Here is a 12576-nt window from a genome sequence, read left to right on the forward strand (position 1 = left end):
CCATGGTCTGTTTTCACACATAAAACTTACATCATTCACGTTTTGCAGGTCTAGTAATGAAACTACAGACGAAGAAACAGTAAAGAATGAAATAGTATTAGGGCCTCTCAGATTCTCAGCTGCAACTATATTCGTGTCTGTCGTTAGTTTATTGATAACAGTCCCGCCATCCATCCTGATTGTTTATCTGTTTAGATCATCCAGACCCAGAAGACAAAAACAACAACTTAAACAGTTACAAGAAACAAGATCGCCAACGTCAATTAGTACCACAAAGCTTTTCACCGAAGGCCAAGAAAACTCTGACGTTAAAAATGTGAACCCAGATATAGGGAACACCTTATCGTATGCAGAAGCATTGGAGCATGATATAATGGACGCAATGGACCAGGAAAAGCCACTACCTTATGGATGCTTATATATAGCCTGGATTTTGGTTTTTCTTGCAGTGGCAGTATCTGCTTTTTTTCTGATATTATTCAGCATGCAGTGGGGCAAATCCATATCGGAAGAATTTATCACGGCATTTTTTCTTTCTTTCTTTGAAAATATATTACTATCAGACCCCATAAAGGTTGGTATTGTACGAATGTATATCTCTATTTTACGAAGGCAATGAATGAACAAGGCGAAGGTATAGAACCACCCGATTAGATTTTATTACATACTTCGAGAAAGTATTTGTTGAGTAATAAAACCTTCTAGTAGTTTATCGAGGGCTGGCCGTCCTTACCGCACGGTACAAATATTATCACCACTAGAAGCAACAAATTCCAGAACAAGCCAGAACTCATACCAAAATGGCCGCTTTATACAAATGAGTATTTAGGGGAATACTAACCCGAACCCTAACCCTAACCCTTTTAAGAGAAGTAAAAACTAAATTAGACCCAAATTCAGTCTTTTAAAAAGGATTAGGGTTAAGGTTCGGGTTAGTTATCCCCAAAATTCTCATTTATATAAAGCGGCCATTTTGGACTCCGGAAGCACCCGAACCTCGATAAACTACTAGAAGGTTTTATTTGTACCGTGCGGTAAGGACGGCCAGCCCTCGATAAACTACTAGAAGGTTTTATTACTCAACAAATACCTTCTCGAAGTATGTAATAAAATCTAATCGGGTGCACGAACTGACTCGATTTCTAGGCTTCGCACTGATTATGTCTAGCCTTTTTGCCTCCGCGTTGAACCTATAGCACAGCAAGCCAGATTAGGACCATTTGTCGCGGCTTCTTGAATCCACCTTTGCACTTAGTTAACGCTAAAGCAAAAGGGGGTTAAAGTGTAAACATTGGCTTCCATACATCGATGACATATGAGCTTATTTAGCACGTGTATGCGTTTGTTCTGAATGTTTCAGGTAGCCGCCATAGCCTTTGCATTTGCAATACTGCTGAGGAATCCGTACATAAAACAACAAAAGTTAGATCTTTCAGTTTTACAAACAGAAGCAGAAAAACGTGCCAAGAATTCTGAAGGTAAAACACGTTCTTTATAAACTTATTGCTCTCCTGTGCTTAGAATGCCTGTCGATAAGCCATATATAGCTATCTAAGGTACCTAAACTGCAGCTACGAGAACGTTAAGATATACTGTGTTATGTTTGTTTTTAGCTGCGATTGGGTACCTTTAGTTTCACCATGAAAACATAATTTCTTTATTAACGCACGTAACACCTTAAATATTTTATACTAATGGGATTAATTAACACACCAATGTAGTGAAATAACTTTAGTTTATCAGCAAATGTTGTCAGTAAATTTAATCAAGCGGTGTTTTTACAAAATTCATTAGTCAAGCTCAACACCCTACTTGTGGTTTTGTGTCTCACATCTTGATTGGCTGTTGTACACGACATACATTTAGCCCTGCCTTCATGACGTAACTAGACATCAAACTGTTCTGTTTTAAGATGTCGGGGAAAAGCCAGCTATTATCGCCTCGATTTAAAAGAGGTGGTTTGTACCCTGTCAGGTTGGATTATATGCTTAATTGTAGTTGGATGTGTCAGAAATGTAATAAATAACAATAATCAATCGTTGTTTTGAAGAAAACATTTAAAGTTTTGCTTGTTGAAGTACTATCTGATTTGCAACGTATTTTTGCCAGGTAAAAAAAGCTAGAACCATCTCTTATCTGGAGATACGCAGGGTCGACAAATAAGATTTCTTAACAGCCTGAACTCCACTGAGAAGAGCTATAGTGGCACTCGATACTACTTACAACTAGTTGTGGTGATTATTCATTTGTTTCAGATTTAAATATTGAACTACCACCCCCTGTATCTGATGACGAATTACGAAGAGCACGACGTCGCAATGAACAGGAATCTAAAGCCTACGGTGTATTTGTAGAGATTATTATTTACACACTGTTCATCCTATCGTTATTTACAATCGGTTATGGTAACAGAGATACATTATCTTACCAATTTAAACATCACATGGAAACAAGACTCTTTACAAATCGTTTTGATAAAGTAAGTCAAATATTGGGGTTCTGATGCAAATTGATACAAAAGACAATACAAGTTAGTTCGCAGATATGAAACGAAATATGGGGATTAACGTCTTTGTTTTGTGTTAGCTGACGTGCCATAAAACCACATTTCATTTCATTTCATTTGTTTTGTGTGTAGTGCAGTCTTCCTGTACTTACTATTACAAGTCTGTACCAACGAGCGCGACTGTCAGGGCATCTTTAACGTGTTGCCCGCGGAAACACGAGGGATCGGCTTTCGGTCCTATCCGAACGACTGGTTGTTGTTTCTTCCACCCCCACCCCTCCCGTCCTGTAACACGGATAATTAGATACAAAGCGGGGTCGAACCCGGAACCCCCTAGTGAGTGAACCAGCACCATACCCACTGTGCCGCACTCACTGCTTAATATAAATAGTGCTGGGTTTACCATGTTTGTGGCATCGGCGCCATGCCATGTACCTGGTATCGAAATTCAAAAATAATACAAATTGTTAGTTAGCTACATGGACTCCTTAAACGTGTCATAAGGTTTCCTATCAAATGTATGTATAAATTGTATGTATGTATCAAATCTTAAACTGGATTTTTATTTGTTTCACATGTTTTCTCTTACTTGCAGATCATCAACAGAACCCATTTCATGGCGTGGACTAAATATAATCTACTTCCCGAAGCGTTTGCTACTTATAATTTTAATGGTGGTTTGCTAAACTGGAGGGAAAAACTTTTCTTTTCTGACATGGCAAACTTTCGAGTTGGTCCCTTGAGAATTCGACAGATCCGAACTAAGGAAAGTAAGTCTCACCCAATTTTATGTATTCGAAAGCATATGTGGTCATTATGGCCAAGTCGGTGCAGAAATCTAGAACGTTAAACCAGGTTCCATTTTGCTCTTCAAGCATGATTTTGATTCCATACTGTTTCCAGTATTTCTTTTGAGACTTGTCCGCTTCACATACATAAATAAGGTCTGGGCAACCAGGTATTTTTGTATTCAGTTATCCATTCTCTTATTTTACAGGGCCTGCGCCAGATTTAGGATTACTTTTTGGGAAAAAATTTGGAGGTCTTTTAGGCAATCGTTCTTACTACTGGTCCTATACTGGGGATCACGAAGATACAAATGATTATTGTATAGGATGGAAAACACCCCCATGTAGCATAGAGGATAAGGCTACCAGCATTACTGTACCTGCCTGGGAATATACATCTTCGGGCGAGGCTTGGGGATTACCAGTTACCGGTAACATTGATATATATGGTGGTGGAGGGTACTTTTTTGATATGGATATCAATTATGATGCCTCGGTTAACATGTTTAATCAGCTATATGATAATCTGTGGCTCGATCGTCAGACTCGGGCAGTTTTTGTCGAGTTCTCGTTGTACAATGCTGACTCAAACCTCCTGATCGTGGTGCGTATTATAGCAGAGTTCCCCGAATACGGAGGAACTGTGAAATGGCATCATATAAATACTCTTAGAATATTCCAACATGTCACAGCCATGGGATTATTTGTCATCGCGTGTGAAATTGTTGTGTTTATAATTATGATCATTCTAACCGGCATGGCTGTCAAAGGGATAAAGAAAGATAAATGGAATTACTTCAAAGATTTTTGGCACATTATTGATGTCCTGAGTATAATCATCGCTATATTTGGCTTCACTATCTTTGTTCTAAAGGAAGTATATCTTAGTAGAACCTTGTCCAAATTTAAAGAAAATCCGAAAAAGTTTGTTAATTTCGAGCACGTTGTCTGGTTTGATTTTGCGTTCGTCGTTGCTGTTGCATTTCTGCTATTTCTAACCACGCTTGGCATGCTGCGTGTTTTGGGATATAATAAAAGAATAACAATCATTGCATCTGTTCTCAAACGTGCAGCAAGAGATCTGTCAGGATTTGGAACTCTATTTGGGATCATATTCCTGGGATTCGTATCTACAGGATATGTTCTCTTTTACAGCCATATTAATGAATTCAGAACATTATTTGATGTCATCACAACACTGATAACGTATACTCTTGGTAAAAATCATTTGGCGGAAATGCTTATGGTTTCCCCATCAATAGCACCTATTTATTTTGCACTTTTTGTATTTTTTGTCACTTTTGTTTTGTTAACAATGTTTCAAGCTATTCTTAATATAGGCCTTGTAACTGTTCGAGAGAGTTTAAAATCTGACGAACAACCGTTTGGAATAGTGGATATTCTTTTGGGTATCTACAGAAGTGTGCTTACAGACTGGTTTCCAGACAGCTGGTCAAAATCAAATGACAAAGAAAACGATGACGAAAGTAGGAACGTTCAAAGTAAAAACGACGAAGAAAGTGGCAAAACCAAAAGTAAAAACGACGAAGAAAGTAGGAGAACCCAAAGTAAAAACATGGGTTCTGTGGATTACAACGCCGAGAAACGCATGTTCTTTATTGATTAAACTACATAATACATATTATTCTAAGAATCCCAAAGTGTATGTTAGCAGCTAGATTTCCCTAAATGCGACAATCCGCTATAAAAGAGTGGTGTAGCCTACAAGGTGCTTTAGTAACTATAACGCAGATTTGTCTTTTTTCTTTTTGTTTACCAAAAAGGGCCTTATATTTATATTACTTCGCGAGCCGGTACTAGATTTACGAATACGTTTTATAAATAAATATGAAGGTCTCTTAGGTAATCCTCCCTGTTTTTACTATGACAGTAGACCTATTGGCACAACACATAAATAAGTCATTGTCCCGGACTCTGCAGACCTCCCGCTGGACCTTCTCAGAAAATGTAGGTGTATTGTTTCTTTGTCTTTATTATCGAACATCAGTCAAATAGTAGTTGTAAAAGTAGGCCTATGTTATTTTTTTTTCTTGTGGACAGTATTCATAACTGAAAAGCTGTGAATATACTAATAATACTATACTATACATATATATATAATACCAAACAAGAATTTGATCGGAATCTTAGTTTGTAGATTATGACAGATTCGTTAATAATACCAATTATAATGCAGTAGGCCTATTTTGACCAATTTAGCTACTTGGTTTCAGTACAAATTCATTTGTTATGTGATGTTTCTCCGACTATAATATTTACATAAAATGTGGTATTGATATATTTGTAGAATAAATAATCATTGGTGTTTTTTTTTGTGATTTAAATAAATATATTTTTCCGAACAGTGGTTTATATTTTGATTGCATATTACAGACGATCAGCGTTCTCATGTTGATGTTTGTTTTAATAGCTACGTAGAGTCAAACCGACAAGATAATAAAACACGGATATTGTAAGCAACACTACAACCACCAAAACAAATGTATGGAACCGGGTAACAGAAACAGAATAGGCAGATGTCTATATACATGCCCGTTGCTAGCGGGGAGGGGGGCAATGGGGCAAGGGGGCAGCTGCCCCCCCCCCCCCCCGGAAAAAATCTGATCCTCCAATAGACGCCAAAAGCCCGCTTTCTATTGGACGCAATACGAAGCCAACGACCATAGTGCCCATATCAGTATGCATGGGCGCCCCATAAAGCCGAGTAATATTGGTTGGGCGCCCAAGTGATACTTGTATTTACATACTTCGAGAAAGTATTTGTTGAGTAATAAAACCTTCTAGTAGTTTATCGAGGGCTGGCCGTCCTTACCGCACGGTACAAATATTATCACCACTAGAAGCAACAAATTCCAGAACAAGCCAGAACTCATACCAAAATGGCCGCTTTATACAAATGAGTATTTAGGGGAATACTAACCCGAACCCTAACCCTAACCCTTTTAAGAGAAGTAAAAACTAAATTAGACCCAAATTCAGTCTTTTAAAAAGGATTAGGGTTAAGGTTCGGGTTAGTTATCCCCAAAATTCTCATTTATATAAAGCGGCCATTTTGGACTCCGGAAGCACCCGAACCTCGATAAACTACTAGAAGGTTTTATTTGTACCGTGCGGTAAGGACGGCCAGCCCTCGATAAACTACTAGAAGGTTTTATTACTCAACAAATACCTTCTCGAAGTATGTAATAAAATCTAATCGGGTGCACGAACTGACTCGATTTCTAGGCTTCGCACTGATTATGTCTAGCCTTTTTGCCTCCGCGTTGAACCTATAGCACAGCAAGCCAGATTAGGACCATTTGTCGCGGCTTCTTGAATCCACCTTTGCACTTAGTTAACGCTAAAGCAAAAGGGGGTTAAAGTGTAAACATTGGCTTCCATACATCGATGACATATGAGCTTATTTAGCACGTGTATGCGTTTGTTCTGAATGTTTCAGGTAGCCGCCATAGCCTTTGCATTTGCAATACTGCTGAGGAATCCGTACATAAAACAACAAAAGTTAGATCTTTCAGTTTTACAAACAGAAGCAGAAAAACGTGCCAAGAATTCTGAAGGTAAAACACGTTCTTTATAAACTTATTGCTCTCCTGTGCTTAGAATGCCTGTCGATAAGCCATATATAGCTATCTAAGGTACCTAAACTGCAGCTACGAGAACGTTAAGATATACTGTGTTATGTTTGTTTTTAGCTGCGATTGGGTACCTTTAGTTTCACCATGAAAACATAATTTCTTTATTAACGCACGTAACACCTTAAATATTTTATACTAATGGGATTAATTAACACACCAATGTAGTGAAATAACTTTAGTTTATCAGCAAATGTTGTCAGTAAATTTAATCAAGCGGTGTTTTTACAAAATTCATTAGTCAAGCTCAACACCCTACTTGTGGTTTTGTGTCTCACATCTTGATTGGCTGTTGTACACGACATACATTTAGCCCTGCCTTCATGACGTAACTAGACATCAAACTGTTCTGTTTTAAGATGTCGGGGAAAAGCCAGCTATTATCGCCTCGATTTAAAAGAGGTGGTTTGTACCCTGTCAGGTTGGATTATATGCTTAATTGTAGTTGGATGTGTCAGAAATGTAATAAATAACAATAATCAATCGTTGTTTTGAAGAAAACATTTAAAGTTTTGCTTGTTGAAGTACTATCTGATTTGCAACGTATTTTTGCCAGGTAAAAAAAGCTAGAACCATCTCTTATCTGGAGATACGCAGGGTCGACAAATAAGATTTCTTAACAGCCTGAACTCCACTGAGAAGAGCTATAGTGGCACTCGATACTACTTACAACTAGTTGTGGTGATTATTCATTTGTTTCAGATTTAAATATTGAACTACCACCCCCTGTATCTGATGACGAATTACGAAGAGCACGACGTCGCAATGAACAGGAATCTAAAGCCTACGGTGTATTTGTAGAGATTATTATTTACACACTGTTCATCCTATCGTTATTTACAATCGGTTATGGTAACAGAGATACATTATCTTACCAATTTAAACATCACATGGAAACAAGACTCTTTACAAATCGTTTTGATAAAGTAAGTCAAATATTGGGGTTCTGATGCAAATTGATACAAAAGACAATACAAGTTAGTTCGCAGATATGAAACGAAATATGGGGATTAACGTCTTTGTTTTGTGTTAGCTGACGTGCCATAAAACCACATTTCATTTCATTTCATTTGTTTTGTGTGTAGTGCAGTCTTCCTGTACTTACTATTACAAGTCTGTACCAACGAGCGCGACTGTCAGGGCATCTTTAACGTGTTGCCCGCGGAAACACGAGGGATCGGCTTTCGGTCCTATCCGAACGACTGGTTGTTGTTTCTTCCACCCCCACCCCTCCCGTCCTGTAACACGGATAATTAGATACAAAGCGGGGTCGAACCCGGAACCCCCTAGTGAGTGAACCAGCACCATACCCACTGTGCCGCACTCACTGCTTAATATAAATAGTGCTGGGTTTACCATGTTTGTGGCATCGGCGCCATGCCATGTACCTGGTATCGAAATTCAAAAATAATACAAATTGTTAGTTAGCTACATGGACTCCTTAAACGTGTCATAAGGTTTCCTATCAAATGTATGTATAAATTGTATGTATGTATCAAATCTTAAACTGGATTTTTATTTGTTTCACATGTTTTCTCTTACTTGCAGATCATCAACAGAACCCATTTCATGGCGTGGACTAAATATAATCTACTTCCCGAAGCGTTTGCTACTTATAATTTTAATGGTGGTTTGCTAAACTGGAGGGAAAAACTTTTCTTTTCTGACATGGCAAACTTTCGAGTTGGTCCCTTGAGAATTCGACAGATCCGAACTAAGGAAAGTAAGTCTCACCCAATTTTATGTATTCGAAAGCATATGTGGTCATTATGGCCAAGTCGGTGCAGAAATCTAGAACGTTAAACCAGGTTCCATTTTGCTCTTCAAGCATGATTTTGATTCCATACTGTTTCCAGTATTTCTTTTGAGACTTGTCCGCTTCACATACATAAATAAGGTCTGGGCAACCAGGTATTTTTGTATTCAGTTATCCATTCTCTTATTTTACAGGGCCTGCGCCAGATTTAGGATTACTTTTTGGGAAAAAATTTGGAGGTCTTTTAGGCAATCGTTCTTACTACTGGTCCTATACTGGGGATCACGAAGATACAAATGATTATTGTATAGGATGGAAAACACCCCCATGTAGCATAGAGGATAAGGCTACCAGCATTACTGTACCTGCCTGGGAATATACATCTTCGGGCGAGGCTTGGGGATTACCAGTTACCGGTAACATTGATATATATGGTGGTGGAGGGTACTTTTTTGATATGGATATCAATTATGATGCCTCGGTTAACATGTTTAATCAGCTATATGATAATCTGTGGCTCGATCGTCAGACTCGGGCAGTTTTTGTCGAGTTCTCGTTGTACAATGCTGACTCAAACCTCCTGATCGTGGTGCGTATTATAGCAGAGTTCCCCGAATACGGAGGAACTGTGAAATGGCATCATATAAATACTCTTAGAATATTCCAACATGTCACAGCCATGGGATTATTTGTCATCGCGTGTGAAATTGTTGTGTTTATAATTATGATCATTCTAACCGGCATGGCTGTCAAAGGGATAAAGAAAGATAAATGGAATTACTTCAAAGATTTTTGGCACATTATTGATGTCCTGAGTATAATCATCGCTATATTTGGCTTCACTATCTTTGTTCTAAAGGAAGTATATCTTAGTAGAACCTTGTCCAAATTTAAAGAAAATCCGAAAAAGTTTGTTAATTTCGAGCACGTTGTCTGGTTTGATTTTGCGTTCGTCGTTGCTGTTGCATTTCTGCTATTTCTAACCACGCTTGGCATGCTGCGTGTTTTGGGATATAATAAAAGAATAACAATCATTGCATCTGTTCTCAAACGTGCAGCAAGAGATCTGTCAGGATTTGGAACTCTATTTGGGATCATATTCCTGGGATTCGTATCTACAGGATATGTTCTCTTTTACAGCCATATTAATGAATTCAGAACATTATTTGATGTCATCACAACACTGATAACGTATACTCTTGGTAAAAATCATTTGGCGGAAATGCTTATGGTTTCCCCATCAATAGCACCTATTTATTTTGCACTTTTTGTATTTTTTGTCACTTTTGTTTTGTTAACAATGTTTCAAGCTATTCTTAATATAGGCCTTGTAACTGTTCGAGAGAGTTTAAAATCTGACGAACAACCGTTTGGAATAGTGGATATTCTTTTGGGTATCTACAGAAGTGTGCTTACAGACTGGTTTCCAGACAGCTGGTCAAAATCAAATGACAAAGAAAACGATGACGAAAGTAGGAACGTTCAAAGTAAAAACGACGAAGAAAGTGGCAAAACCAAAAGTAAAAACGACGAAGAAAGTAGGAGAACCCAAAGTAAAAACATGGGTTCTGTGGATTACAACGCCGAGAAACGCATGTTCTTTATTGATTAAACTACATAATACATATTATTCTAAGAATCCCAAAGTGTATGTTAGCAGCTAGATTTCCCTAAATGCGACAATCCGCTATAAAAGAGTGGTGTAGCCTACAAGGTGCTTTAGTAACTATAACGCAGATTTGTCTTTTTTCTTTTTGTTTACCAAAAAGGGCCTTATATTTATATTACTTCGCGAGCCGGTACTAGATTTACGAATACGTTTTATAAATAAATATGAAGGTCTCTTAGGTAATCCTCCCTGTTTTTACTATGACAGTAGACCTATTGGCACAACACATAAATAAGTCATTGTCCCGGACTCTGCAGACCTCCCGCTGGACCTTCTCAGAAAATGTAGGTGTATTGTTTCTTTGTCTTTATTATCGAACATCAGTCAAATAGTAGTTGTAAAAGTAGGCCTATGTTATTTTTTTTTCTTGTGGACAGTATTCATAACTGAAAAGCTGTGAATATACTAATAATACTATACTATACATATATATATAATACCAAACAAGAATTTGATCGGAATCTTAGTTTGTAGATTATGACAGATTCGTTAATAATACCAATTATAATGCAGTAGGCCTATTTTGACCAATTTAGCTACTTGGTTTCAGTACAAATTCATTTGTTATGTGATGTTTCTCCGACTATAATATTTACATAAAATGTGGTATTGATATATTTGTAGAATAAATAATCATTGGTGTTTTTTTTTGTGATTTAAATAAATATATTTTTCCGAACAGTGGTTTATATTTTGATTGCATATTACAGACGATCAGCGTTCTCATGTTGATGTTTGTTTTAATAGCTACGTAGAGTCAAACCGACAAGATAATAAAACACGGATATTGTAAGCAACACTACAACCACCAAAACAAATGTATGGAACCGGGTAACAGAAACAGAATAGGCAGATGTCTATATACATGCCCGTTGCTAGCGGGGAGGGGGGCAATGGGGCAAGGGGGCAGCTGCCCCCCCCCCCCCCGGAAAAAATCTGATCCTCCAATAGACGCCAAAAGCCCGCTTTCTATTGGACGCAATACGAAGCCAACGACCATAGTGCCCATATCAGTATGCATGGGCGCCCCATAAAGCCGAGTAATATTGGTTGGGCGCCCAAGTGATACTTGTATTTATGGGCGCCTCGCCAATCATATCGTTATATGAGGCGCCCCACAAATGGTGAGGCGCTTAAAGATGAATCACGCAATTAACATCACAACTTGATTGATAGGGTGTCCAAAACGTTGTCAGTGGGGTGCCTACATGATTGTCAGGCCGCACATAATAAATAATACCGAGTGAGATTGATTCAAGCCCGCAGCAGGCGTGATAATCTTCAAAATTCAAACAAAACGCACTCAAACCGATTCCGAACTTTTCGTTTTTCTCATAAATTATTATAGGCACGAAAAATTCGTATTCCTTCCTTCAAATTTTAATAATGGTCATATCACAATATCATAATACGCTTATATTGCAAATTCAGCCGCAAAATTGAAATTTTCCGCCAAATATTCATAGTTCTTCTCCTCAGGTGCAAAACCTATTTTCCAAAATTTTCTTGGGAAGAGCACCCTAGAAGCGCGTCCACGGTGCCGTTCGATGTGGACCATCAAGTGTAGGTACATCGGCGCCTCCAGAAGCCCCCCCCCCCCACACACACAAACAAAACTAGCTACGGGCCTGCTATAATGAATTAATGGAATGGATGGGAATAAACGTCTTACTTTTCTCCTACAACTGGGCTAATACAGACGGGCATATGTCATGCAGTGTGCTATATGGGCGAGGGGGGGGGGCGGGGCCGGGGCCGGTCGCCCAATAATCCTAGCCAGTGCCCTCCTTTATGTACCGTAGGTGTCTATAAATAAAGTTATAAAAAGCAAAATTATTCAAAAACTACCAACTACCAGTAAAGTAATTTGACAACCCCGCAAAGTGGCGACCAAGATAAACTTGTAAGTTACACTGAAATGCTTTCGAAAACCTAAAATATAATGCACATATTAATATATGCAACGAAAAGTCATTATAACTACGATTTAAATAGCTAAATTGCTAGGCTACAAGTAGTAGACCTACTACAACCAATATAAATTAATTTAAGACGGAGTTAAAAACTTCATAAATTGCAATGAAATTAAAGAAGCAGTTCCAGAGCAAATTGTGTCTGTCTGTAGTGTTTCTCGGGGAATATTTAGACACATTCCATTTTTGGCATATTTGATTTATTTCAAATTTTATTTTCCATTTAGATGC

The 12576-nt window shown here is 38.1% G+C and overlaps 2 protein-coding genes across 5 annotated transcripts; both read left to right on the top strand.

Annotated features, from left to right (window-relative positions):
• Positions 1 to 1305: 1305 nt before the first annotated feature.
• LOC130012341 (polycystin-2-like) lies at positions 1306 to 5612 on the top strand. 2 transcript variants are annotated; one of them, XM_056100063.1, is made up of 4 exons: positions 1306 to 1478; positions 2256 to 2479; positions 3102 to 3276; positions 3504 to 5612. In XM_056100063.1, the coding sequence occupies exons 1-4, from the start codon at positions 1352 to 1354 to the stop codon at positions 4919 to 4921; spliced, it is 1944 nt and encodes a 647-aa protein (XP_055956038.1). In that variant the 5' UTR covers positions 1306 to 1351; the 3' UTR covers positions 4922 to 5612. The 2 variants fall into 2 exon arrangements, with proteins under 2 accessions (XP_055956038.1, XP_055956039.1); XM_056100064.1 differs by lacking the exon at positions 1306 to 1478 and adding an exon at positions 2027 to 2109.
• A 1087-nt stretch (positions 5613 to 6699) lies between these two features.
• On the top strand, positions 6700 to 11006 carry LOC126818477 (polycystin-2). Of its 3 annotated transcripts, none has more exons than XM_056100508.1 (4): positions 6700 to 6872; positions 7650 to 7873; positions 8496 to 8670; positions 8898 to 11006. In XM_056100508.1, the coding sequence occupies exons 1-4, from the start codon at positions 6746 to 6748 to the stop codon at positions 10313 to 10315; spliced, it is 1944 nt and encodes a 647-aa protein (XP_055956483.1). In that variant the 5' UTR covers positions 6700 to 6745; the 3' UTR covers positions 10316 to 11006. The 3 variants fall into 3 exon arrangements, with proteins under 3 accessions (XP_055956483.1, XP_050401879.2, XP_055956484.1); XM_050545922.2 differs by lacking the exon at positions 6700 to 6872 and adding an exon at positions 7295 to 7368; XM_056100509.1 differs by lacking the exon at positions 6700 to 6872 and adding an exon at positions 7421 to 7503.
• Positions 11007 to 12576: the final 1570 nt, after the last annotated feature.

Source organism: Patella vulgata, chromosome 4, assembly GCF_932274485.2.
Source record: "Patella vulgata chromosome 4, xgPatVulg1.2, whole genome shotgun sequence".
Lineage (NCBI taxonomy): Eukaryota > Metazoa > Mollusca > Gastropoda > Patellidae > Patella > Patella vulgata.